Genomic DNA, 23,169 nt, shown 5'->3' with positions numbered 1-23,169 from the left:
TTTTTTTTTCAGAATAACAGATTATTTTTAAACTGGTAAATATTTATCAGAATTAGCTTTACAGAGCCGTCATCATCAAGCCCAAATATCAATTGACGTGATATTGTAAACAAACACAGACGGAGCTTGATTGACACTATGTGTTTTCCCCTCTAAGTTGTTTTTTTTCTAAGTTGTCAAAAATGTAGTTGAACAAATAAGAAATCTAATGAAATTAGCGTCGCATTTTTTTTTTCTGTTTTATTATTTTTGTTTTTTGCAATTAATCAAAAGTGACTTTTTCAAGATATTTTCAGTTGATATTGTAAACAAGTTGCGTTTTCTTAATACAAAAAAAAAAGTGTAACTCTGCGATTTGCGTCCAAATGAAACTTTGAAGGAATCGGTTAGTAAAATAGAGTTATCTCCCATGAACCAATGACGACAATTGCAAAATCGCTATATATTTTAATTTTTTTGTCTATATTTTGTCTTCATCATTAAACACATACATTTTCGTTCTTTCTCATGCAACATGTTGTCATTTGGCCAGTTTTTGTTTTTACAGAAGATTGAGTTAAACAAATCAAATTGATTAAGTAAACATATTTAAATTCTAATTTTCGACTCGTATAAGAGTCGAACATAGAAACTCAATCGAAGCAAGGGAGATAATTAGCGTTGAAAGCATATTTTGCAAGTCACTTAAATAATCGGCGCTGATTCAGTATTTGGTTTTTACCTAAGGGAGATAGCTGGCATTTACTAAAAACATACTGTTATTTTTTATTTATTTTATTTTATGTTATTTATTTATTTATTTATTTATTTTTACAGACGATTTAGGACGCTGAAACGATCAATAGAAGAAGGAAAAAAATTTCTTAAAATGTCCATTTTGTCAGGAGGCTGAAAAGGAAGATTTTCATTTTGTCAAAATGAAACTTATTTTTTCTAATAACAACATGTTTTTTTATTATTATTAAATATTTCTTCGTCTCTGAGGACCAAACGAATGCAATACTTTTTTCTGTAAATTGTTACTTACTTTCAACCTAATAACAATCGCCTTTAAAATGACGATTATGAAGGTTTTCGAGTATGCTGCAACCGAATATCACATTTAAATTTTAAGCAAACAAGTAGCTTTCCAGATATGAAGCAATGTAATTCATTATGTTATAAGTGGTGGCCATTTTTGTATGAGCAAGTACGCATAGTTGTTTTTTATAAAAATGGCCACCACTTATAATGAATTATATTGCTTAATATTTGGAAAATTGCTTGTTTGCGGAAAATTCAATTGCGGTATTCGTTTTTAGCATACTCGAAAACCTACTAAGTCATCATTTTAAAGGTGATTGTTGAGGTGGAAAGTAAGTAAAAATTTACCTTTTTTTTGCAATCGAGACAATAACTGATTTTTTTAAATATTTCATTTTAATAAAGTTTTTTTTACATATTTCAAGAATAAAATTTGAGAATTTCATTTATTTTTTTTATTTATTTTATTTTTTTGTTAATACAGAAAAACGTTGATTAAAAGCAAAGTTTAATTTTTGAGGTCGGAAAATATTTTGTCGCTGTTTTACGGTTTGTCACTGTGCAGATGGAGACAACTCTCGTTTACTAAAAGATTCATTCATTTTTTTTTTTATTATTATTTCGTAATTTAGGACGCGATATATTTTTATTAAGTCAAAACATTAAAAAAAAAAAAAAAGAAAGCTGCGACGAATTTTTTTAAGTTGGTTGGTTGTTTTTGTTTTACGGCATATCAACCCTTTTCAGGTTATTTAATGCCGAATTCAAATATTTTTAAGAAAAATGTTTTAATAGAATATATTCGTTGTTTTCAAGTCGGTTTCTATTTAACCCATAGTTGGGACCCTAACAGGTACTACCACTCCGGGTCAGAGTGGACTTGGGAGCAATGGCAATTAAAGGGTGGCTCCACACTCCTCAAAGCTCGCAAGCTAGGGCCTCACCACTGGATATAGTTTAAGGTCATATCAAGGACCGAATTTTTTTTAATGTAACAAAGTTACATTTAAAAAATGTATAATTTATAATACGATATTATTATTATTATTATTATTATTATTATTATTATTATTATTATTATTATTATTATTATTATTATTATTATTATAATAATAATAATAATAATAAGAAGAAGAAGAAGAAGAAGAAGAAGAAGAAGAAGAAGAAGAAGAAGAAGAATACAAAATGTAGTCTTTACGCGACCATTAAGAGAATCGTTTCTGTTTTCATATCATAATTCACGATGCTAAAACCAACAAACAAACGATATTTGCATTAGATGAAAACATTTAAAAATAAAGCTGCTGCAACTTTTTTTTATTAAAAGTAAATTTTATGGTAAAGTTTTTAAAAATAGTATTTAACCTTTAAAAATACAAAGGATGAAACTTTTAAAAATGCGGCGACTTTGTTTTTTTGCGTAAAGACTACATTTTATGATATTAATGTTATCAACTTTATTTACCATTGCATTTTCATTGTTGCAGCATCCTTAAAAGTTACATTCTTTGTATTTTTTTAAGGTTAAAGGCTATTATAAAAAAAAAACCTTAGCATAAAATTTACTTTTTAATTTAAAAAAAAAAAGTGGCAGCAGCTTTATTTTTAAATGTTTTAATCTAATGAAAATGTCGTTTGTTTGTTTGTTTTTTGTTTTGTTTTTTTACAAGGTGGTTACCACTTATCAAGGCCCGGAAGCCACTCAGGGATAAGGGTTATTGTAAGTACAGTACGTTAGTGTATACTAAAGAGGGCGGTCCATCAGGAATTTGTTTACATTGGACTTGAAGACATCCAGGTTGTAGTCAGGTGGTAAGCAGGCAGACGGAAAGGTGTGCAGTTCTAAGAAAGAAGCTTTGTTCATGGAATCTACGTTTTGATTTAGGCATAGATAAAGAGTGGAAAAAGATTTTGACAGTGGATTCAGCTAGACGGGTGTTTTTCGTAAAAGATTGGCGAGGGGGGGCAGAGATTGGAGTTCAGACGAGCACTTGCCATGGAAATAACGATAAAACAAAGATAGGCTTGCAACGTCTCTTCTGTGGGAGAGAAGTTGTAGGGAAGAGAAGAGGGCACCCCCACTAAGCCACGAAGTCTATTTTGTACTCTGTCAAGGCAGGATAGGCTTTTTTGTAGCTCCTGCCCAGATGTGGCAGCAGTATTCCATCCTTGGACGTACTTGGCTTTTATATAAATAGAGAATTGCATCAGTAGTGAGATATCTTCTGGAGCGATAGAAGGATCCCACAATCTTTCCAACGACCTTGGCAACAGACTTGATGTACGTGTTCCATTTCAGATCAGGAGTGACGGTCAAACCCAGAAGCCTGTCAAAACATGGGGCTTCTCCTAGACGAGAGCCATCCATTTCAATTGATGCCAGATGGGGATCAGAGCGTTGATGATGTAAAGATAGGAGTTTGGTTTTAGATGCATTAAAGGTAACCATCCACGTCTTCCCCCACTGAACCACGCGCTCGAGATCAGAGGAGAGAGAATCAGAGAGAGCTTTGTCATTTACAGCCTTTGATGTGTTACCGTAGATGGTCGTGTCATCAGCATAGATGTCAACGAATGATTTAAGTATGTGTTTAGGAAGATCATTGATGTAGATCAGGAAGAGAGTTGGGCCCAGGATGGACCCTTGAGGGACTCCAGCATTAATACTCTGGGCCTCTGATTTTTGTCCATCAACCACTACTCTTATGAGCCTATCAGAGAGAAACGATTTAATGATAGAGAGAACATTTCCAGTTATACCGTAGCTGGAAATCTTGTGAAGTAGGCCTTTATGCCATACCTTGTCGGAGGCCTTTGATATGTCAAGAGCAATTGCCCTGGAAAGGAAGCCTTTGTCAAGAGATCCACTAATTCTATGAGATATAACTGTTAGCACATCTGCGGTAGATCTTGCAGAACGAAATCATATTGCATGTCACTAAGAAGGTTATTTCTGCTGAGGTGGTTGACTATTTCTCTTTTTAATATGGATTCCAGCAACTTACTCATGACACACAGGAGACTTATTGGTCTGTACTTAGAGGGAGATGACTTATCACCTGAGTTCTTAAATACAGGGCATACTGATGAGGTTTTCCGGGGTGTTGGAAAGCACTTCTCCTTAAGGCAACGTTTAAACAGTTTCTTTAGTATGGGAACAAGTTCTGGTTGAAGCTTTTTTAACACTATAATTGGAATGCCGTTAGGGCCAGTTGCTTTACTGGAATCAAGGTTCTTGATTAGCTTGGCGACCTCACGCACAGATATTTGTATGTTACCTAGCGTGTTATGTGTTATAGGAGGAAATATGGGGAGTTGATGGCCTTCATCGCATAGAGTAGAATTAGCTGCAAAGTTCTTGGCAAATAGTTTGTCCTTGTCTGAAGCTGACGAGATGACCTCTGGTACATTGATAATGGTTGGGATAGAACGCACACTTCTGTTCAGGATCCTATTTGTTATTTGCCAAAACTGGTGGGAACCAAGCCGCTGATCAGCTACTTTGGATTTAACAGACTGGGCATATAGCTCTCTTGCATTTTTATTACTCTTTTACTGTGGTTGCTGGCGTTTCTGAAAGCAGCTTTAGTCTCAGTGCATCTATTACGTTGGTAGCTATGGAAAAAGTGATTTCTGTGCGCGATTGCAGCAGCACATTCTGGGGAGAACCATGGCTGACTGTTGGGTTTTTGTTGGAATTTTTTAGATGGTATGAATCGGTCTATGCCTACCATTAACCATTCGGTCAGGTCTAATACTATAGAGGACACACCCTTTTTAACATGGAATGCAGAGGTAGATCAGATATAAATGTACGGAAGCTATCCCAGTCAGCCATGGAGTATCGGTATACAGTACGGTGGAGGGGTGCGTCTGGGGACTTATTACATTTCATTTTTATCTTAAGTGATACGACGGAGTGGTCGGAGGATCCTAGAGGAGAAAGAATGGAACATGAACATAGCTCAAGGGAAGTTGAGAGAAAAAGGTCTTTGCATCGTAAATTATGATCTGAAAACAAAAACGCTTCTCTTAATGATCGCAAAAAAAACACATTTTGTATCATTAATGTTATCGAATTTGTTACATTAAAAAAAATCGTCGCAGTTTTTTTTTAATGTTTTCATTTAATAAAAAAAAAATAGCAGGTCCTAAATTATAAGATGAAAAAAATGAACGAATCTTTTAGTGAACGATAATTGTCTCCCTCTGCACTAGTTGTGTCAGAAACTTTGTGAAAAATATTGAATAATTCCACCTCCTGTCTTTCCAAGCTCATAACTACTCGAAAAATGTAATTCAACCCCTAATTCTTTTTTTAATTAAAGGAGCAAAGACCAAGGTTCCTTTTTTTAAAAAAAAAACAACGTATTTTTTTTTTGTTTTTTAAGGTTTTTTAAGCTTCGAACTTTACAGGTAAATTTCTAAAAAACACTACTTTTTTTGTTTTAAATTTGAATATATTATTTATCGATCTTTTATCTTTAATTTGTGATATATAAAACTTTGGTGATTAAATTAATTATTTACTTTTTAATAGACATTTCAAAATGGGGGGGGGCGTGAATTAATTCGACCCCCTGTCTTTCCAAGCTTATAACTACTCGAAAAATGTAATTCAAATCCTAATTTTTTTTTCAATTAAAGGAGCAAGGACCAAGGTTTCATTTTTAAAAAATTTTAAAAAAACAAAGAACGTGTTTTTTTTTTTTTGTTTGTTTGTTTTTTTCAAGGATTTTAAACTTCGGACTTTACAGGTAAATTTCTAAAAAAACACTACTTTTTTGTTTTAAATTTGAATATATTATTTATTGATCTTTTATCTTTAATTTGTGATATATAACACTTTGGTGAGTAAATTAATTATTTACTTTTTAATAGACATTTCAAAATGGGGGGCGTGAATTAATTCGACCCCCTGTCTTTCCAAGCTTATAACTACTCGAAAAATGTCATTCAAATCCTAATTTTTTTTTCAATTAAAGGAGCAAGGACCAAGGTTTCATTTAAAAAAAAACAAAAAACAAAGAACGTGTTTTTTGTTTGTTTTTTTTGTTTTTTGTTTTTTTAAGGGTTTTAAACTTCGGACTTTACAGGTAAATTTCTAAAAAACACTACTTTTTTGTTTTAAATTTAAATATATTATTTATTGATCTTTTATCTTCAATTCGTGATATATAAAACTTTGGTGAGTAAATTAATTATTTACTTTTTAATATACATTTCAAAATGAGGGGCGTGAATTTAAAAAAAAAACGTTTGTCTAAAATATTATATTCTTTTTATTGGAAAGAGCATAAAATTTCACATTGACCCTGAAAATATCATAAAAATAGAATCACTAGAAAGATTTTGATAGATTTTTAAAGTTTAAAAATTGAAATATACTGAACTCGTAAAATTCAATTAATTTCATTACTATTTTTTTTTTAAATAAAAAAGTAATATTTCTATTACTTTTTATACAACTTTAATAGTTTATTTTGGGAGTATAATACGTAAAGAAAATAAACAACCCACTTTTAAAAGAGAAATTACGAGTTTTTTTTTATATTTCATTCGCAGTTTCGTGTTAGGGGTGTCACAAATTCCTACAAAAATTCTGATACACCTACCTCTGCACAGTGACAAACTGTAAAGCAGTGCCAATATTTTTCATCGGTTAATCGAAAAACAACTTAATCATCATTAGCTGTTCCAAAGATGAACATTATCATTTTTACAAAAATCTTACTTTGAGCGTCCTGAAAAAAGTAATTTGTCATTACATATTAGATTTCTGAAAAATACTAAAGGTTCTTCGTATCAAGAAAAAAATCTGTTTCCTTGTTCTAATGATCATTCAGCGCCCTAAATTGTCTTAAATTATCTGCAACAAAATAATTTTATTTCCTTAATAAATGCTAGTTATCTCCCTTAGATAAAGACCAAATCCTGAATAAGCGCAAAATAATCAACCGAACAATGAAATAATTTTAAGTTAAAACAAAAAAGACATTATCTCCACATAATGAAGTTAGTCCCGGAAACTACCGAAGCAGTCGAGAGTCTTTACAAGAACCGAATGAAGTTATTCCCGGAAATTACTGAAGCAGTTTACAAAAAAGGAACAAGTTAACTAACAAACTAAAAAATAAAACAAGTCCCGAAAATTGTCGAAGCAGTTTACGCAAAAATACATTGAAAAATAAATTAAAAAATAAATTAGCGATCATTATTAGGATTTTTTTTTTTTTTTTTTTTTTTTTTTTTACAAGGGAGTCACCTCTTATCAATGCCCAGAGATTAAGGGTTAATGAGTACACAGTAGTTAATGGGACAATATCGTAGTAATCCTTAGTAGTGGAAATTACGATTGTTCTGTCAAAACTCGACACAACACGTAACTATTGGCATTACAAAGGGAGATCATTCTGGCGAATCTCTTACAGAGTTATCTAACTTAAAAGATTTTCCAAATGTTGGAAATTTTGTCTCTGAAATCATTATTGTGAGAGATATAAATAATAACTGTTTGACTAAGGCGTTCGTTATTTTATGTATTTATTTATTTATTTATTGTTGTTGTTGTTGTTGTTGTTGTTGTTGTTGTAGTAGTAGTAGTAGTAGTAGTAGTAGTAGTAGTAGTAAAGTAAATTTGTGGCACTGAAACCACGTTGGTTTTAGTGCCACAAATTATCTTCTACAAAGAAATTAATTAATTAATTAATTAAAATTTAAATAAATAAATAAATAAATTTTAAGTTAGATAACTCTGTAATAGATTCAGGCAATTACTTCCCTTTTTAATGCCAGCAATCATGTGCCGTGTTGAGTTTTGGATGTATTTTTAAAGAATTGTATATTTTATTTTATTAAAAAAAAAGTACGAATTCAGAATTGAATCTAATTTAAAATATATATATATATATATATATATATATATATATATATATATATATATATATATATGTGTGTGTGTGTGTGTGTGTGTGTGTGTGTGTGTGTGTGTGTGTGTGTGTGTGTGTGAAAATCTTTATTGTATACATACCCGTCACGGAACGAAAATATCATATTCCAAGAATCACGTAAATTTATCAATTATTTGTTTTAACTAAGAAAATCAAATGGTAAATATTACCTTACGCAACAACAGAACACCGACCACTTTAATTTGGCTGATTTGGCTTTTTAGAGGTACCCGAGGTCGCTGACAACGAATTTGATAATCAAATCCGTCGCAAATTTACCATTTGCTTGGTATTAACCCCTAGACCCTCGCACTATTTTGCGACATATCACCACCTTCATTAATGCTATGTTAGGTGTGTCAGAATTTTGGGGGAATTTTTGACACCCCTAACAAAAAACTGCGAATAAAATATAAAAAAACTCGTAATTTCTCTTTTTAAAGTGGGTTGTTTATTTTCTTTATGGAATATACTTCCAAAATAAGCTATTAAAGTCGTTTAAAAAATAACAGAAATATTATTTTTATGGTGCAAGTCTATAAATGGGCCACAAGTAATCTTTTTTACTATAAAAATCTGAAAAAAATCTTTATAATGTACGTACCTGTCACTGCATGAAAATGTCATATTCCAAAAATCACGTAAATCGATCAAGTAGTTTTTTTTTTATTTAAGAAAATCAAATCAATAGGTTAGCTAAATTGATTTGGAGCAGAAAACTAGGTCAAATATTCAGAACATTTTTTTGTCTGTGTGATTAAGGAAGGTGGTGTTTGATCAACACTGTTGGGGAGCCATGATTTAATATACTGTTTTGCTTTTAAATCCTTGAAACAATGTTTCATGGTAAACAACTGATGATCTCTGAAATAACATTAGGACTATTGTGAATATGAGAAAGCAAGTTGATACATTGATTGCAGGTGATTAAATGACTTACTGACTAAATAGTTTTCCAACAAATGATAAAATATATAAAAATTAAATAATAATTTTTTATATAGTTTTAAAGGTTACAAAACTTCCAAGACTATATATATAGTCGCTTCTTCCCCAGAACCGCTAGACTTTGGAATTCCATTCCAGGTCCCTGCTTCCCCAACTGTACTGACGTGCAGAAGTTCAAGTGCAACGTGAACCAACATCTTGCTGCCCAAATCCCTACATAGTACCCCAATAGTTGTTGCCCCTGTTAGTAGCCCCTATACCAAAGTGGCAATGTTGGCAATGTGCCTTGTATGGGGTGAAAATGTAATTTAAAAAAATTAAATAAAAATATATATATATATATATATATATATATATATATATATATATATATATATATATATATATATATATTAAGTAAAATGATTGATAATTTATAATTGAAATTAAAAATTAAAAATCGATATCATAAGGAAGAACAAACAAAGTCAATAAATTGTACGATCGTTTCGGAAACGATGTTTTATTGTGATAGACATTGAGTCTTAGATAATAATTTTATCATATAGTTTTTGAAAACAAGGTCTCCTCATCAGCAAAAATATTGTAAAAACGATCGTACAATTTATTGATTTTGTTTGTTCTTCCTTATGATATCGATTTTTAATTTTAATTATAAATTATCAATCATCTTTCTCAATATTAAAATAGCTCTAGGATATATATGCCTATCGAGCTTATTATATATCTACATTACGAGCACTGTTTTCTTTTCTTTTATTTTAATTGTATTATTGAATGCACTAATATATTAAAATATACTCTGCTCTTTAGACTCTTGTTCTAATCCCCAGTCCCAACAACAGGAGAAGTAAAAACTTTCATTTTGGATCTTGGAATATCTGCACATAACTTGACAATGATTCTCAGCCAGAACGTAAGACGGCTCTTGTTGCACTTGAGCAGAAAAAGTTTGGGATTGATATTGCAGCTCTTAGTGAAACACGCCTGGCTGGCAACTCGCAACTGACTAAAGAGAAGGGCGGGTATGCCTTTTTTTGGAGCAGCAAAGGCCCAGAAGATCCTCATCAATCTGGAGTAGGATTTGCTATCAGGTCCAACCTTGCCAAGTCATTATCAAACCTTCCAAAGGGGTTTTCGGATCGCCTAATGACATTAACCCTCAATCTAGAATGCGATACCTGTGCCATATTAATTAGCTGTTATGCTCCACGTTAGATAGACCAGAGCCAGAGAATGAATTTTACCAACAACTGAAAGGAAAGAAATTGTCGCGAATGTGCGACACAAGGACAAATTTGGGTGATTTTAATGCTCGTGTGGGTGTGGATAGTGCATCCTGGGGTGATGTTTTGGGTCATCGTGGTGTGAGTCGTATGAATGGTGATGGTCTTCTTTTGTTGTCATTTTGTAGGGAGTTTAACCTGTGTATTACCAACACCGTAGTCCAATGGAAAAATTCCCACAAGACTACAAGGATGCATCATTGTTCAAGGGATTGGCACTTGATTGACTACATCATCACTAAAAGACGTGACATTAAAGACTTTCATATCACTTGTTCATTCCATAAAAGTTGCTATCTTTCCGATCATGCTTTACTTCGAAGTAAAACATCGTTGCATCTCTAGCACAGACGAATGAAACGCTCCTCTGTCCCCAAGCAAATCAACGTCCTTCCATTAAAGAACACCGTTCAACAAGCAGCACTATCGGCAAGCCTTGATCATTCATTAGACTCTGTTGAAATAACTGATGATATTTAATCTTCATGGAAACTATTACACAACGTAACGTGTACATCTGCATTGGAAGTTCTGCACTTTCCACAAGAATCAGGACTGGTTTGATGATTAAAATACTGAGGCACAGGATTTGATCAACGAGATGCACAAGGCTCACAAAATTTGAATTTAGAATAAGAATTCCACATCAAGGAAGAAAGAATACAACGCATGCAAAAGCAAGGTTCAGAAAACACTACAACAGATGAAAGAAGCATGGTGGTCGTCACAGGCCAAATCAGTGCAATAAACGTTTGATAGGAAAGACTTGAAAACCTTTTATGAAGGTATTAAGAAAGTTTTGGGGCCACACGAATCTGGTGTTTCTCCCATATCTGCAGGTGATGGCACACCACTGACTGACGGAGTGGATATTTTAAATCGCTGAAAGAAGCACTTTGAAGCAGTTCTAAACAATGCTTACACAACTAACAGAGAAATAATTTCATCTATTACTGAGCGACCTGAAATTCCTGAACTCTCTTTCCCTCCAGCATTACATGAGGTTTTTATTGCTATTAAGCAAATTTCTTCAGGCAAAATGTCTGGGAAACATGCCATACTTCCTGAGGTTTTTAAGTTCGGTGGTCAGAAACTAGTGAAGAAGCTACATTGTCTCTTTGTGAAAATCTGGCAAACTGGAAATGTCCCTCAGAATTTCAAGGATGCGTTAATTCAACACCTGTGTAAAAACAAAGGCAATAGAAAAATCTGTGACAACCATCGTGGCATCTCACTTTTATCAATTGCAGGGAAGACTCATTCTCAAAAGAATAAGCACACACCTTGTTGACGATATCTACCCCGAATCTCAATGCAGTTTCTGTGCTGGTCGTGGTACTTTTGATATGATTCTTTCCCTCCACCACGTTGCTGAGAAAATTCGCAAGAAGAATGAGGAGCTGTATATGGTTTCCATCGACCCTACAAAGGCCTTTGATACAGTCAACCGTGCAGCTCTCTGGAAGGTTTTGAAAAAGGCTGGGGATACCTGAGAGCATCCAGAATGTAATCATGTCTTTTCATGATGGAACGAAGGCATCTGTTGTTTGAAATGAAGATTCTTCAGAACCTTTCAATGTGACAAATGGTACCAAACAGGGTTGCATAATGCTGGTTGCTTCGTTCTTTTCAGTTATGTTGAAAAATGCTTTTTCAGATTTAGATGCAGGCATAGAATTCAAATTCAGAACTAGTGGCGGCCTCTTCAACCAACAGCGTTTTAAAGCTAAGACCCTCATTCAACAAACTGTCATAAGAGACCTTCGGTTTGCAGATGATGCAGCACTTTGTGCAACCTCTCAGGATAAAGTGCAACTGCTTGTACACAGGTTTTCCACTGCTTCCAAGGCTTTTAGTCTGACAATCAGCATAAGGAAAACAGAAGTGATTCACCAACCTCAACCCACACCAAAACAAGTTCAGGGCACAAAGCAGTGGCCACCAGTACACAGCTTTCCCAATATACCAATCCGAGTGAATGGTAAAGATCTGAAATATGTAAAAAAAAAAAAAAAACTTTACTTATATTGGTAGCAAGGCAAATTGGAATGCTTCTCTTGATGATGAAATCATTAATCGAATTGCGAAAGCAATTAGCGCTTTTGGGAAACTGCGCCATCGGTTATGGGATGATAGGGGGATTAGCTTAAGAACTAAAGTACTTGCATACAAAGCAGTTGTGCTAACATGACTGCTTTATAGATCAGAATCATGGACAGTCTATCGCAATCACATCCAGAAGCTTTCTACAAAAATTGCCTTGGAACAATTGTGGCTTCATCCTATGTCTAATTCAAACCTATTCACGCACTGCGGTATTATTATTTTTTTTTTATTTTATTTTATTTTTTTTTTAATTTCATTTTCACCCCAAACAAGGCACATTGCCACTTTGGTGTAGGGGGCTACTATCAGGGGCAGCAACCACTGGGGTACTATGTTGGGATTTGGGCAGCAAGATGTCGGTTCACATTACACTTGAACTTCTGCATGTCAGTACAGTTGGGGAAGCAGGGACCTGGAATGGAATTCCAGAGTCTAGCGGTTCTGGGGAAGAAACTACTGGAGTAGAAAGATCTTTTACATCTAGGGATCTCTACTGTGTGGGGGTGGGATTTAGCTGCCTGTCGGGTTTGTCAAGGGTGTCTACGTCGTGGGGGCACAAGTGTCTGCAGTTCGTCAGAGCATTCACCATTAAAATACTTGTAGAACAGGCAGAGGGATGCAACGTTTCGTCGATGGGACAGAGGCTGAAGCTTAGATGACAGTTCAGCACCTATCAGATTGGCGACTCTCTTTTGAACCTTGTCTAGGAGCAAGAGACTAGTAGCAGATGCACCGGCCCAAATGTGACAGCGGAATTGAAAGCTTTTTGATGCAATCACAGCTACGTTGAGCAGGACATGTCTTGCATATGGAAGACGACTGGATACCAAAGCAAGTGATGTATGGCGAGCTCAACCTTGGACAGTGGAATGTGGGTAGACCTCTACTTCCCTATAAGGACAAGTTGAAAAAAAACTTGACATGTGGACTTGCTTGTAGATCTCTCACAGAACTTGTATACATTTACGATTGAGTAGATGTAAGCATGCTACATCGAATGAAACATGTTTAGGTTGTCAAGACCTCATATGTTAAAATCAACGGGAGAGTCCATAATATATATATATATATACATAAAATATTGAACTTTTCGATGTTTATATGATTACTTTAAATATAAATTATATCCAATTACCACCTCTGACGATTACTACGCTGTTGTCTCAATAACTACCATACACTCATTATGCTTATCCTCGAGTGGCCTCCAAACCTTGATAAGTGGTGACGCTTTAGTAAAAAAAAAAAATAGTGATAAAACTGTGATCAACTCCTGAACAATTTATCGCACCAGAAAGATAAGAGATTTCAATCATAGATTAAATCACAAAACGGTTCAAAGTCAATAAGTTTATCTGTGTCATATGTTGTTGTTGTTGTTGTTGTTGTTGTATTCTTGTTGAAAAGATTTGCAATAGACAAGGTCGTTGCCAAATGAAAAGAACAAACCAAAACATTAGTAGAAAGTATGTGAAAAGATATTTGAAAAGGAAAAAGAGATTGGTAAACCGTTGATATAGCTTTTGTTAACTAACAAAGAATACAGCTGTGGGTCTTATACAGTGTTGTAATGGCGGAATGGCTTCTTCCGGCCAAGAGAAATTATCTACAGCATTTTATTATTGTTAGGGATCTTGGGAAGAAATAATGATAGTGCACACATACACACACACACACACACACACACACACACACACACACATATATATATATATATAGGGTGACAAAAAAAAAAAAAAGCTAAATGGAGGCCATCTAGAACATATGCTGTAGAACGGAGAAAAAAGGCCAAACACACACACACACACACACATATATATATATATATATATATATATATATATATATATATATATATATATATATAGGGTGACCCAAAAAAAACAAAAGCTAAATGGAGGCTATCTAGAACATATGCGGTAGAATGAAGAAAAAAAGGCCAAAGACCCTAGTGTTTTGATGTGATGTTTTGAATATAATAAACTAGTTATGACCAAAGTTTCATTTCATTCGGACAAAACACTAAGAAACGGGGCCTAATTAGAGTTGGGGACCGTTTTTTGGAGGGTCACCCCGTATATATATATATATATATATATATATATATATATATATATATATATATATATATATATATATATACTAGCAGGGAAATTGAATGATGATCAACAAATGTTTCACACTCCCATATTTTTATTGTCATCGAAATCGATGAAATTGACCATTTTTCAATCAAATCGATTGATTGCCTGCTCTTGTCATGATGCATGATGAAGAAGTTTCACATGCCTCCCCACCGTGACTTTGTCCACAATACATTGTCTGTTGTTAACTGTATCAAGCAGCGCGTATGGTTTAATCATGTTGCTTAATATTTGAGTCAATTCACATGGCTTAAATTCTTATTGATATATGTACATTGCAATTGGTTAATCGATTTTAAATATATTAAATATTATTAAACCTTTGAAATAACCTTTTCATATATATATATATATATATGACTTCATTTTATATAGAGACTAGCGGGGGCTACCCGGCGTTGCCCGGGTGTTTGTAGGTGTGTGTGAAAACTTCCGGGGTGAGGGTGAGGGTGGGGGTTAAAAAAAAAAAGGAAGTATGAGGATCGAACCCGAACCGTTGAGGCAAAGTTGTAAATTAAAGTGTGAAAAAAAAAAGTGCACCGTTAACCATTGCCCCACCGCGACATGCTAATGGAAACATGTTTGAATTTATTTAGTTACTTGGATTTAGCAGGTGCCCGTTTTAATGAGGTGAAGTTTGACTGCGGGATTCATTTACTGCTGAATGCCTTCTTTTTTTTTTTTCTCCCAAGATGTTATAGGAAAAAGACTAACCCACATGCGGCGAGCGACAAATGTTGAATATTTATCTTCCTGAAATCGAGCAAATTAAATAGACAGGCGAGCTTGGTTGTTAACTGTGAGATATTACGATTTATATGTGATATAAAACGTTTTAAAAGGTTGTGAAGCGAGTAACCGCTTCTCTGAAAAAAGCCTTTTGTAGGCACACAGAAAAAGCAAACACGCATACACACATACATACATGCATACATTTTCGCTTTTATATTTATAGATATATGTGTGCGTGTGTGTGTGTATGCTAGTACATATATGTGTGTGTGTGTATATATACACAAACACACACACACACACACACACACATATGTACTAGCAGGGAGACCCGATGTTGCCCAGAATTGAATAAGGATCATGGAATGTTTCACCTTACCTCATTTTATTATCATCAAAATCAGTGAAATTGCCAATTTTTCAATCAACCCGATGAATTGCATGCTCTAGTTGGGAACTCACCATGCTGTACTGAGAGGAATTTTCACATAACTCCCCACAGTGACTTAGTATACAATACATTGTAGTTTATATTCCAAATAAATTAGTCCAGCTGTTTAGGAGTCCATAAGGAACGAACTCAAACACACATACACACACACACACATGCGCACACACACAGAGTTCCTTTTATATAATAGAAAATATACTATATTGAGTGAGGCGTGAGAGTAATAAAAATTTTATATACAAAATAATTGAAAATATTTACAATGAAAAATAAGGGTGGGGGCAGGTTAGATCAGGCCGTCATTTTCTAAATGTGGCCTTTTTGTCAGTTGAAAAGTTGATGCAGCATCCAAAAGCTTTATTATCCACACCGCTTTCAAAATTACTAAAACAAACCAGCATTTCTAGCAACTCAAGCTACCTGTCACCTAATTTTGAGTGGGGATTGGGAATAAGGAAATTATCAAACAACAGATAATAGAGTAAAAAACAAAACAAAAAAATGGAGATAAGTGCAGGATTCCTTTACATGCATGACAGAATACTATAACTTATGATACTGCTACCTAAGAGTTAGGGCACCTGTACTGTCAGTCAGAAACAGCAGCTAAACAAAGTGTTTAACCTGTACCTTTAACTTATCAGACAAGAGCCTCATCCACATACATATTTCCAACTAAGTCAACAAGCTGCAAAATCCCACCCCTTCACTGTTGTGGTCTCCAGATGCTAGAAAGCCTTGTATTGTTATAGTTTCTTCCCTCGAACTGCTAAACTTTGGAATCCCCTCTCTTTTTTTTCTACTTCCCTGATTGTGCTTACCGACACAAGTTTAAATGTAATGTAAACAGGCATCTTTGCTGCTCAACTGCCTACACAATCCCCTGTATACATGATCCCAAGTAGTTTACACATTTTAAATGCGCATTTCTTTTGTTTTTATGCGTAAAATAAATTAACTTTTTACACAAAATAACTTTTCATGTAATAATATTAAAGATAAGAAACATTTTGAATGCCTTATTTCGTCATATCACCCGCAAACCCTGGTTAGCAGAATTACCAAATTTATTTTGAAATCGGGAAATCGCCTATTTATAAAAATCATAGTTTATAGTTATCTTCCCCAGATTTTAAGAACTCTTCAAAATTAACAAGACTTTATATTTCGATAAATTTTATTTTTACTTGTAATTATTTTTTATACTTAATAATTTTTCTCCTGTGGAATTGTCTTCCGTTTTCCTGCTTTCCGGCTGACTACAATATGGTTGTATCTAACGTAATCTAACGTAAATAAGTTCTTGATGAGCCGTTCCATATAAGTTATCAAATTTACCAAATTTTCATTACTAATGATTACTATATTGTCCAATTTCTACTGTACACTCTTTAACCCTTATCCTTGAGTGGCCTCTTGGCCTTGATAATGTGGTGATGCCTGTGTAAAAAAAAAAAAAAAAAAAAAAAAAGCATATAATCGTGTTTCTTACCTTAATTGCATTTTTAAAAATCCTTTTATACTTCACAAGCATGGACTTTTCTTTGTCTTTTGCTACTGATAGGGAAGGGAAGTTCTGGACAAGGACCTTGTGCAAAGTATCATGTTGACCCAATGAACTATGGCTTGTACAGTATTTTATAGGTTTTATTTATTTACTCGGGAGGGGGGGGGCGCAAAATACTCTTAAATATAATATTTTAATTTGTCCAGATTTCATATATATTAATATAGAGTCGTGATTTCCAAAGTAAAAAAAAAAAAGCATTTTGGGGCCATCAGCAAGAATCAAAACCGAAGCATTCAAAGCTGGTGACGTTACCACTGTACCAACATGACACGCATATGAACTGATTAAGAATTAAAAATAAACTAAGATGAATGTACAAAATGTATGAGGCTTTTTTTTTTTCAATTTTGACCACTTTTGACTCCTTAAAAACTATTTTAACCGGCTAAAAACCCATAAAAGAACAGTCCTTAAAAAATCCAATCATTTGAGGCCCCTAGCACCACTCTGCAACTTTTAATTTCGGAGGAGATAGAGTTTGAAAATATGGAGACAGACAGACAGTCATATAGCCTTTTATATATTTGCCTAGCGGGGGGGGGGTGCAGCTTTGCTTAGGCGTAAAATACGCTTAAATATATTTTAATTTGCCCATATTTCTTATATATTATTAGCGAGAGTGGGATGGGGGCAGCTTTGCCCAATCATAAAATACACTTAAATATGAAATTTTAATTTGTCCAAATTTCATCCTATAATATTTTTTTTTTTTGTATTGATATTCATATTAAAAACCCCTTTTTTTTCTATTTAACAAGAAAATACAACTTTGTTATATATGGGTCGTTGAATTGCATTCATTTGCATATTCTTTTAGCATTCATTTTAATTAATTCTCTATTATTTTTTTTTTTTTCGGTTTTCTTATGGGATGATCATCTTTAGTTAACAATCACGTGTAATTATATTCATGCAGATATTCTACATGATTTATACTTGCGTAATATTTGCATAAAAAAGTTACAATAAACACAAGCCTTTTTCTATATATATATTTATGTATGCGTGTATATATTTGTTTAAAAACTTTTGCCTACTAATCTCCTCTGCCAGTTTTTGATCTACAGACATAAAACTTAATATATAGGGTATTCAAACCCATGCAAAACTTTAAATTTGGGGTTAGCCAGGCGAAAATCAGTGCAAAAGTGTGAAAATTAAAAAAAATTGAATATGCAAGGTGATGGTCGAACGACAGCATTACGAATACGCATGCGTGACGTAATAGCTATTAGTTCATGTTTCAGTTTTTAGCCTTGCAGCAGACATGTCACCATAGCTCAGGCATTAACGTCAAAGGAAAAAGTAAATCGTAAGCAAAACGTTTTGATTTTGATTCTCGGTGGTGGCGCACGAGTCATTTTTTTTTTTTTTACTTTTTAAATCATTGCTATATATTGGGTCCAATACAACATAAAAATAAATACGAAATCTGCATTAATTAAAATATCATATTTAAGCGTATTTTACGACCGGGCAATGCCGGGCTGCCTGCTAGTATTATTACAATCGTAATTTCAAAAAATTTAAAACAAAAAAATATTTAGGTGACATCAGTTTGAATTGAAACCGATACTGCAGCATTAGAAACTGGAGGGCATTACCACCGTGACATGCATATGAACTGATTAAAAATTAAAAATAAATGTATAAAATGTTATTTTTTTCGATTTGGATCCATTTCTGACCCCCTTAAAAACTATTTTAACTGGCTGAAGATTCATAAAAGAAAGGTCTGTAAAAAATCCAATCATTTGAGGTCCCTCGCGCCGTTCTGCGGCTTTTAGTTTCGGAGGAGATAGAGTTGGAAACTATGGAGACAAATAGTAGACATTTAGCCGTTTATATATTAGATTTAGAAATCTGAAACCGGGTTTATTACTTGCTAACCCGTTTTCGTCTAACCGGAAGTGATGTATCACGTGGTCTGTCTCTTGTCGGTTCATGTGTTCTTAAAGTTTTGTTTTTTAATCGATTTGAAACATGGCAACTCGCTGTCTGCTTCGAACAGCTTCTTTGAGGAATTCTATTTTTTTATCCACATCCTGTAAGTTATCAGAACATTTGATTATTTATTTTAAAATAACCACAAGTTTTCTTTCAAGTTGGTTTATATAAAACTCATCTTCCCAGCTGACGAAACGAAAAGAAAAAAAAAAAAAAAAAAAAAATGTTCAGTTTTTTTTTTTGGTTTGTTTACATTTTTTTTTTTTTTTCCATTATTTTTCATTTCGTTTAGAAGCCACAAGTCAACCTTAATACTTGACTTTTGCCTCGAAACTTTAACTTCAAGCCAGAAATTATTTTCTGCTCGACTATTTGATAAATTTTAAAGGCCTCACTTTCAAATTCCGAAAGGTCACGAAGTAAAAACACATGTCTGCCATAATTGGGTATTTATTAGAATAACCAACAAACCGAAAAAGTGATTAAAAAATGTCACGATTAAATGCCTGTTTATGCATTTTTGGTTGCTGGTGCACTTATTGATCCGCGCTTCTTTTCTTTAAATAGTATTTTCAAGTTTAATTATGTTTTTATTAAATTGGAAGATTGAAGTACAGATTATGTACAAAACAACCTCCCCATGTTAAGAATGGCTTTCTAAATAATGTAATTATTTCAACATGGATCAATAAGTGCGCTAGTACCCATTTTTGTCACTGCTCTATTTTTAAATAGTTTTTTCAGTTTAAATTCAAGTTTCACGATATTTTTTTTTATATTAAATTGTTAGGTAGAAGCACAGAATAGTTACAAAACACCCTCCTCCCCTCCCCATGATAAGAATGGCTTTCAAAATAACGTTATTTCAGCACGGTACCAAAAATTCACAAGTACCAATAAATGTCGCCAAAGGCAAGAAGTTATTCTTCTACCTACCTGGATAAGTTTTTGGTGTTCTTTTTTAGCATTTTAAAGCGCTTATTTACTTTGAGAGTCTAGTGTGAAGTTAGAATAAGAAAAAAAAAAAAAAAATGGCCAACATTAGGCGGCTATCTGGAAAGTCTTGATAATAGCTCAAAAATCGAAAATTACTGGTAGAACATTACGTTTTCGCATAAATGGTGACATTTATTAAGTGACTTTCTACCAGTACTTTTGCTTTTAATTTTTGAGCGATTACCGAAACTCCATAGATCTCTCATGTCTGCCATTCAGGCCAGAGGTTTTGGGGAAATATAAGATATTTTGTAATTCATATGCAAAACTAGAAAAATAAAATGACTATGATTGAAACATTTTATAGCTGTAAAAAAGTGCCAAAAATAGGCCCTGGATGATGGTTTTCTTTCGTTTTTTTTCAAAATTTCCAGCTTTCGTTTTTTGTTCTTTTTTATTAACTTCACCGATACAAACATTAATATGAAGATCCGAATGAATACTGGGGAAACATACTTTTTTCATCATTTTTGACGGGGACCATACATTCCTAATAGTAATAAACCGGAAATAAAAATCCTTAACTTCTCACAAACGTTTCCATTTAAGAATTAGCAGAGAGAAGGAGAGAAAGATATATATTTAGAGAGGAGGGAGAGAGAAAGAGGTTGATACAGTCATCTTCTTCCTTTCTTTCTGTAGTATGATTCTTGTGCCTCTGTAACAGTTACAAAGAACTACTTTCTCTATGGAATCAATGCCCTCCCTCTGAATTCTTCAGCCATAGGTTGACCAATCAACGCTATCAGGGCGCATTGATTCATCCGCTCCCTAAAGTCTTGAGACGTCAGTCAGTCGAGACCAGACCTTCAGCCTAGCAACACCTATTCTCTCTCGTCCTCTGTCTACCAGACATCTCGACCTAGCATCGACGGTCTCCACTGGGGATGACACGGAAAATATCCTAACTGACCGACACCAGGCCCGAAAGAACTTTCTATTCCTTCTTCCTCTCAGTCTGACGTTCAACTTCTGCTGCAAATAAATACCCTTTTACGTTCTTACTGTTGAAAAGAAGTTTGTTGTTCATTTCGTGCTGTATTCATTAAATATATTTTATTAGTGGGTACAAACCAGTACCTTACTAAACCTCATCGACATATTTTTTTTTAACATACTTAGATATTAGTTCTCATTTAAATTACCCCCCTTGAAAATTAATCATATAGTTTAGAAAGTCTTTTGGTAAATTGTCATGGCGTACGTTAATTCTAACTAATCAAATTGTGGGAGATGACGGTAGCTAAGTGGTTAACAAAATGGACTGACAACCTACGTGTGGATAGTTTAAGTCCAGTTTCCTGTACCCAATATTTTTTAAAATGAGTTATAGCTAGAAAAATAGCTAGAAAAATACCGAATCAATGACAAAAGGATCTGATTCCCATATAATACATCAGTTGAATTCTATAAAATAGATAATATTCATGCATTTTATTTTCCTACAATATTTTATGTATATACAATAGATATCCTTTTTTCAAAATCTCTATCTCTATTTATACATAAACTAGCAGGGGGCGCACTGCGTTGCCCAGTTGTAAAATCCACTTAAGGCATGAGCTGCCAGAAGCAGCTTATCCTGCCTTGACAAAGTTCAAAATAGACTTCGTAGCTTAGTGGGGGATGCCCTTTTCTTTTCCTTGCAACCTCTTTCCTACAGAAGAGACGTTGCAAACCTGTCTCTGATCTATTGTTATTTTCATGGCAAATTCTTCTCTGAGCTCCAATCTATGGTCCCCCTTGCCAAACTTTCACGAAAAACACTCGTCTAGCCAAAGCCACTATCAATAATTTCCTCCACTCTTTATCTGTGCCTAAATCAAAATGTAGATTCCATGAACAAAGAATCTTTCTTAGAACTGCTCGCCTGTGGAACTGTCTTCCATTTGCCTGATTTTCAGCTGACTACAATTTGATTGTCTTCAAGTTCAACATGAACAAGTTCTTGATAAACCATCCCCCTAAGTAATCCAATTTACAAAATTTTCACTACTTATGATTACTACGCTATAATCACATTGACTACTGTACACCCATTACCCTTATCCTTGAGTGTCCTCTAGGCCTTGATAAGTGGTGACTCCTATGTAATGCTTACAAATTTTCATTAATCATTTAAAAAATGATTTGTTTTATAAAAATGAAACTACTTGATCAATTTACATAATTTTTGGAATATGATACTTTGGTTTCGTCATAAGTGCATACATCATACAGAGTTTTCTTTTTCTTTTCTTTTTTTTAATATGGGAGAAATAATGTACAAAAAACGTGCATCTTTTAGATATTGAATTATAATGCACAAGCAACAACATGAAAGAGAACGTCCTCTTTCTTTCTGCCCCCCCCCCACCTCTTCTCCCAATAAAACAAATATGCGATTTTTCAGTGATAAAACATAAGATAACATTTTGTTTGTTTGGGAATGCAGGAGGAGAGGGGGGGGGGCCTTTTTTTTTGTGTGTTTTTACTTCCATTATTAACCTTATCATGAAATGTATTTCGTTCAGTTGCTAGCTTAAATAAAAGAAAAATACATTTTTTTTTCTGCACAGAACTTTAAACCTCAAAGTGCTAAGGAAGTCAAAAGTTCAAAAAGCAGGACACTTTATCTGCTTGACTCGAGCAAAGCACAAATTTCTGCATTATATTTCTCTTTGTCTTTCCGTTTTACCTTTACTTGGAAACAACTGGACCAATCTGGCTGAAATTTTGGATGCAACTTTGACAAGGTGCAGCGAACTAAGTATTATGGTGTGCACAGTTTGGGATTAATAAGGATTAGTATTTAATGCAATGATTGAGCACAAATTAAATGATATTCAATCCTCAATTTGGCATAAAGAACTCTTTGTTCACGGGTTATAATTTATAAATATAAATCGTCATGGTGACTAATCCTTATTTACCACGAAGTAAAATACCAGGTTGAGAAACTGGCACAGTCTATCCTTCTTTCAAGGGTAGATTGGACTCTCTTAAGCCATGGTAGGCACCTCATCTAGTGATGCTG

At 33.8% G+C, this 23,169-nt stretch overlaps 1 protein-coding gene across 2 annotated transcripts in view; it reads left to right on the top strand.

The window, feature by feature from the left end:
* The window catches only part of LOC145255584 (short-chain specific acyl-CoA dehydrogenase, mitochondrial-like), a 97,113-nt gene that overhangs the window by 29,234 nt on the left and 44,710 nt on the right, over positions 1 to 23,169 (top strand). The window contains exon 1 of one of the 2 annotated variants that reach the window (XM_080114059.1): positions 19,107 to 19,257. The exons of the other annotated variant lie outside the window; for it this stretch is intronic. Within the exon in view, the coding sequence (XP_079970185.1) occupies positions 19,194 to 19,257 (64 nt within the window). The 5' untranslated portion in view covers positions 19,107 to 19,193. Of the gene's footprint in view, positions 1 to 19,106; positions 19,258 to 23,169 lie in introns of those variants that run through there. 2 annotated transcript variants of the gene reach the window in all.

This window comes from Euprymna scolopes, chromosome 31 (genome assembly GCF_053919585.1).
Source record: "Euprymna scolopes isolate OS-2025 chromosome 31, ASM5391958v1, whole genome shotgun sequence".
NCBI classification, from domain to species: domain Eukaryota; kingdom Metazoa; phylum Mollusca; class Cephalopoda; order Sepiida; family Sepiolidae; genus Euprymna; species Euprymna scolopes.
This window is presented reverse-complemented; position numbering and strand designations above follow the sequence as displayed.